Here is a 6,000-nt window from a genome sequence, read left to right as displayed (position 1 = left end):
CCCCCCCCCCCCCCGCACTCACCTCTCCGGGCAAGGCTGGGAGTTGCAAGCTTCCACCACCGTCGGCTGTGGGGCCAGCGCTCTGCACCGGTCAGGGGGCAAGGTCCTCAGGACGCTGCCCTGGGCCTCCACGCAACGCACCACCCTCTCCCGCAGGCCTCCCCCGCAGGACGCACTGCACGCACCGAAGTCTCCGGCTGCCCAGCTGAGGAGGAGAGGAAGAGAGCGCTGGGGCCCCGTCCCCCCGAGGACTGGCTCAGGAGAAGCAGTGAGAGACAGGCAGATCTGTCCAGCTGACTGGCTTCCCCGCTCGGGCCGGGCCCCATGTCCCTGCAGGTGCCTGGACACCGCACAGGGACAGCCCGCTCAGCGCAGTGGCCCTCCGGGTGTCCCCAAGCTGCACCTGAGCCCGAGGACCCCGTATAAAAGTGCTGGTGAGCGGCGCCTAGCAGGCTCAGTGGGTTGAGCATCCGACTCTCAATCTCAGCTCGGGCTTTGATCTGAGGGTTACGAGTCCAAGCCCCATGTTGGGGTCCATACTCCGTGTGGAGCCTACAATCCATCAATCATTCCATTTTAAAATGTGCTGGAGGATACCTGTGCCAGCCCTGCAACCAACAGGGAAGCCTCGTCCTTAACGCTGGGTTCCTGCCAAGTGCACAGGCCACTACCTCCCACTATCACCTCTCTGACCCTCACCACAACCCTCCCGGGGAGGGCGGTCACCTCCACCCTGCAGCGAGCTCGAAGCGGACAGGTGCTGCCCTCAGACGAGGTGCAGCGGGTATGTCACCCGTGAGTGACACTGTGCCCGAGTTTCAGTGTCCTCACCTGCAAAACGGGGGGCACTGATAGAACCCACCTCCCAGGGCAGTGCCCACGCCTAGAAGCGGCCTCATTGATCTCATGCCCGTGGGCCCCGTAGCCAGTGAGACCCCGTGGCCGTGGCTGAGTACAGGCAGCACTCACTGTGGGGGGCAGGGCTGGGGGGCGCAGGACTCTGGCCACGCTGCCGGCTGCTGGCTCCCTTCGCACCGGGCAGCCTCCACCCACTCGTTCCTGGCCTGGTCTAGACAGCTGTAGGTCACCCAGCGCAGCCCTGGGAGGGAAGACAGAGGCTAGGCCACCTCCCTGCAGCAGACAGACTGTGCTTCAGGCGAGCCCTGTCCCAGGCCTCACCTGCCCCACAGCTCACCGAGCAGGACCCCCGCACAGCGGCCCATGCCCAGGCCTGCGGCTGCTGAGGCTGAAAGTAGGTGAAGGTGATGTCTGGGCGCGCGAGGTCACCATACTCCTCCCCATAACGCCTGTAAACCTGCAGGGGACAGACAAAGAGCTCAGGGCCTTGTCCACTGGGCTCCCTCAGGGAGCTTGGCCGGTCACTGGGCTCTGTGCGCAAGGCCAGCCCCAGAACAGGGCCAGGTGGGAGGGCAGAGCCCCGGAGGCCCCCAAGGTTCCAGCACCTGCCCCCACAAGGCCTCATCTGGCCACATGGCACCATCGTCTGTTATAATGGGGATTCTCCGACCCCGCCTGGCAGGTCCTATTCAGTGGCTCTCGGAGGGGCCCAGGAATCTGTATTTTTATTCACACTGCAAAGGATGCAGACAGAGCCGCTTGGCTGCCGGCATCTGGGAACGTTCCTAGGGGTGGGGAGGTGGGTGGCCTGGGCTGCACGGGGAGTCAGGGAAGGAGTAAACTGTTCACCAGGGTCTCCCTCTAGCCTGGGTGGACTCTGTGCGAGTCCCTGCTGTCTCTCCCAACTGTGGGGGCAGAGGCGGGAGCTGGGCTGCTAGACCAAAGTCAAGGGCCACCAAGACTCAGACCCCTCCCCAAGAGTCTCGGGGCTATTTCAACATATGCTACTATCCATCCACCCCTCCCAGCGCCTTCCTCCACAAAGCACGCGTGGGGACACGTGCAGAGCAGCTCGCACACGGAGGACGCGCCCAAAGCCTCTGTCTCCAAGAAACAGTGAGAGCCAACAGCCACCCAGAGCTTCCCCCGTACCAGCGACTGCTCCCAGCACTGCCCGGCACGTGCATCCCATGACCCTCGGAGGCCGGGCTGCAGCCTCATGCCCGTTCTACAGGGGAGACTGAGGTCCGGGCCGGGGGCAGAGTCAGGATGAGAACCTAGCATGCTCTGCAGGGGACAGCGAGGCTTGGGAGAACATTCGGCTTCCAGGTTGCGCCCTCATGGCACCCATCCCTTTACCCCAGGACTTCTGGGGGAGCCTCACTTTCCCACCATTAGGATGGAGCATCCCAGCCTCTGGTCCTTTCAAGACCCAAGCCAGCAAAAGCACTTTCGTCACGACAGCCGCCTCTCAGAGCACGCACGTGTGGGGCGCCAGACACCCTGCCGCGTGCTTAATGTACCTTATCTTCAAAAAATGAATTTTCGCAGTAACTTCCTAATGTAGGTATGCTTAGCCCCATTTTGCAGATGGGGAAACTGAGGCTCAGAAAAGATAAACTCCTTGCCCAAGTTCTTGCCGAACCAGGATTCAAAATCCAGTCCACCTGCGTCCCTGGGCCCCAGCCCTTGACCTCTGGGTCCCCGCTTCCAGTTGCTGGGCTGCCACGGCTCCGGGAAGAACACCCCCACACTGGGTCTCTAATCTGGCCATCCCACCGTCTCGCTCCCCACACCCTCCTTCAGCGAGGCCTGACACAAGCCCGATCCCCACTGCACCCTACAAGAGCCCCCTCAGCAGCCTCCAACCCCAACACCCCAGAACCCGGGAGGAAGCCCCAACCCCTCTCACGGCCAGCAAGACCCCTGGAAATCTGTCCAGCCCTCCAGCCTCCTCACATGTGGGGTCCCCTTCCCTTATCCCTCCTAATTACGCACCCTGTGCACACACTGCTCCCTCAACATGCACCACTCCCTGCTTTGCCCGGTAGCATTAGCTCATCTCAGACCTCCTCCACACAGCCCTCTCCGGGGGGAGCCGCTGACCCCTGCGCACCCATGCTCAGAACTCCAGGACCCCCGCGGGCCCCTCACATGACTGCTGAGCGAGCGAGCAGGTGACACCAGGAGGAGGCCCTGCTGGCTCCCCCAGGCCCTCCTGGTCACCTGGATCTCCATGTCTTCCTGGGTAGGTCCCCGGATTCGGATCTCCTCCAGGCGAGGCAGCCGGTCCTCGGTGAGGGCCACTCTGTACTCCACACGGCTGTCCTCCAGGAGGGAGGGGTAGGTGGTGCTGGGGGAGATGCTGGAATTCCCAGCCACGACGTAGCGCCCTCGGATCCGCACCGCTGTGGGGGGAGCAAGGCTGTGGGCAGGGGGCGCACCCCCTCCCCCACACCTGTGGCAGCTGGGGCACCAGCCCCCTCACAGAAGAGGTCCTGACTTAAGGAATGGGGTGTTAGGACAACGGCATGAATCTCCACGGCCACATCTGTAGCTCTCCTCCCCTGGGGCCCCAGCCCTCCCCGGGGAGCCCTGGTGCCTTGGCTGGTCAGGCGGTCTCAGCAGCGAGCAGGGCACACTCTCCCGATGCCCACAGGGTCTGACCACAGGAGGCTCCCGCACGTCCGTGGCTCTGCGCCTCCGTCCAGAACCTGGTGAGCACTGTGGACCTGCCCTCTCACCAAGTATGCCCACACAGAGCTTTCTGGGGCTCAAGGCCCCTAGGGCCAGCAGCCCCCCTCCACATTCCAAGGGCAGGTATAGGCGCCCTGTGGGAATCAAGAAACGCTGTGGCATCGAGTAGTAAAGAAGGTGGGCTCTCCCCAAGGCAGATGCGGCCTTTGACCTGGGCTTGCGGTAAGGGACTTATGTCACACCGGACAGGAGTATCTTTGTTTAAGGTGGGGATGGGCCAAGCCAGGAAGACCAAACACGTGATGCAGGACAGCAGCCGTGAGCTGATCTTATCCGTGAACCTGGAGACTGAGGCCATCCACGTGAGTGACCCATCAGTCACGCCTCATGTCCACATAACAAAGTCCTAACCAAAACGGGACGCCGAACCCGGGTGCACCCGGGGTTGGCAATACTCCATGCACACTGTCACACCTCGACATGGGCGTGGACCCCTCCCAGCCTCCGCCCTTGGCATCCCCTGCTCAGGCTTCTTTTACTGTCTCCTTCCCCTATAATAAGCCACAACTGTGGGTATAGAAGCTCTCAGCGTCCTGGAGGTCCTCCGAGTGACTTATCCAACCTGGTGGTGGTTAGGGAACCCCCTGAACTTGCAGGCGGCATGAGAAGTGAAGGCATCTTGGGGCGCCTGGGTGGCTCAGCCGGTGAAGCGTCTGCCTTCAGCTCAGGTCATGATACCAGGGTTCTGGGATCGAGCCCCACATCGGGCTCCCTGCTCAGTGGGGAGTCTGCTTCTCCCCCTCCCTCTGCCTCTACCCCCCACTCGTGTTCTCTCTCTCTCTAATAAACAAAACCTTAATAAAAAAAAAGTAGTGAAGGCATCGTGGGGACCATGCTTTATAAACTTCGGTTTGGCTGCCTCGGGGGCGTCCTCTGGCCAGCTCACCCAGGTGTGTAAAGAGAGGCCTCCGGTTGGTGATGTGTACGCTGGTCAGGTTTCGGGTCACGGTCAGGAACGTGACATACTCTAGAAGGAAGCAGAGGAGGGTGGGTGGTCTCAGATCACGGACACTGCAGTGAAAGGGAGCAGATTTCAGATGTCCGGGAAAAAGCGCCTCAACAGCAAAAGCTAACAATGGGGCTGTCTCAGGGAAGGTCTCACCCGGCCCCTTGTCACAGGGGGCCAATGCAAGCCAGGCTGCATGGCCACTTTGCAGGGTGCTGCCCTGGCCAGGTGGAGGGACTGAATCCAAGGTTCTGGGCTCAGCATGCGGCCCAGCACAGGGAGGGGGGACTCCACTGCTCAGCTGACCCTCTAAGCGCCCACATTGCAAATGACTTGACCTCTTTTACAAACAGATCCAAGTCAAGGGTTTCCCAGGAACAGCATCCCTTCTGATAGGTTTCCTTGGGGACGAGAGGAGAGGTCAGCCCACCACAGACTGCCCAGGGTCCGGGTTTTATCACAGCTACCGTGAGCAGCCATTCCCAAAGCAGCACTATCCCCAGCGGTGGTCTCATCAAACTCTCTGCTGCGTGGAGGACGGAGGCTGAGGCCCACGAGGAGGGTCCAGGGCTCACTGCCAAGGCTCTGAGCTGCAGGTGTTTCTTAGAGGCTGGGAGGAGCCCAGCCATCCATCCCGAGGGAAGCCCCTACCTCTGGCCCTTCCGGCCGTGAAAGAGCCGTTCCGCAGGCTGCACGTGCTGTTGTCCCCTCCGCACACCTGACACACGTCACGCACCTGTGGGGAGTCCATCCTGCCGTCACAGCCGAACGTCTGTGCAAAGAGCAGTGGCAGGTGACCCCCAGGCGGGTGTCACGGGAGGGCGCTGAGGCTCTGGGATTCACACGACAAGCGGGAGGCATTACGCAGCATCCGACGTCGATGCAGGAAGCAGGTGTAAATGACTCCCCCAGGGTCACAGCAGGGCTCTTAACCCCCAGCCGACTCCAGGGTCAGCCCAGCGCCCTGGCATCACCCCATGCAGACTCGTGGGGGCCAGTGCCCGCAGACCTGGCCCCTCGGAGCCCCTTAGCATCTGGCTTCCGATGTGACTGGCCCCGGGGCCACCGTGGATGGGAGGGCGCCTCTGCCGCCCACACATGCCTACCCGGCAGCTGCCCAACACGCACAGGCTCAGGGTCCCGTCCTCCCGCCGACCACGTGGCACACACCGGGTCCCGTCCAGGAAACTGTCCCCACGCCTCACAATGAAGGTCTCGCCAATGGCCCGGCACATGTGTCTGCACAGAGCGTCCCCTGGGGAGGCAGAGGGACAGGGAACCGGGTGTGAGGGTGACAGGGAGTAGGGAAGGCAGCGACCCTGCCAAGCATAACCCAGGTGGGCCCAGCCTGGCCAGGGCCATCCAGCTTCCTCCTGTGGGTTGGGGGCAAGGTCCTGCCTCCTGAGTCAGTGATCACAATCACAACATAGTGACAGTTA

General features: G+C 62.2%; 1 protein-coding gene across 1 annotated transcript in view; it reads right to left on the bottom strand.

Moving 5' to 3' along the window:
- The window catches only part of ADAMTS13 (ADAM metallopeptidase with thrombospondin type 1 motif 13), a 29,624-nt gene that overhangs the window by 10,401 nt on the left and 13,223 nt on the right, over positions 1–6,000 (bottom strand). The window contains exons 15-20 of the mRNA XM_040632150.1: positions 5,668–5,816; positions 5,213–5,333; positions 4,502–4,582; positions 3,085–3,266; positions 1,180–1,315; positions 970–1,099 (exon numbers count right to left, since the gene is read on the bottom strand). Of these exons, the coding sequence (XP_040488084.1) occupies positions 970–1,099; positions 1,180–1,315; positions 3,085–3,266; positions 4,502–4,582; positions 5,213–5,333; positions 5,668–5,816 (799 nt within the window). The remainder of the gene's footprint in view (positions 1–969; positions 1,100–1,179; positions 1,316–3,084; positions 3,267–4,501; positions 4,583–5,212; positions 5,334–5,667; positions 5,817–6,000) is intronic.

The sequence above is a fragment of the Ursus maritimus genome, unplaced genomic scaffold, assembly GCF_017311325.1.
Source record: "Ursus maritimus isolate PB19 unplaced genomic scaffold, ASM1731132v1 scaffold_17, whole genome shotgun sequence".
NCBI classification, from domain to species: domain Eukaryota; kingdom Metazoa; phylum Chordata; class Mammalia; order Carnivora; family Ursidae; genus Ursus; species Ursus maritimus.
This window is presented reverse-complemented; position numbering and strand designations above follow the sequence as displayed.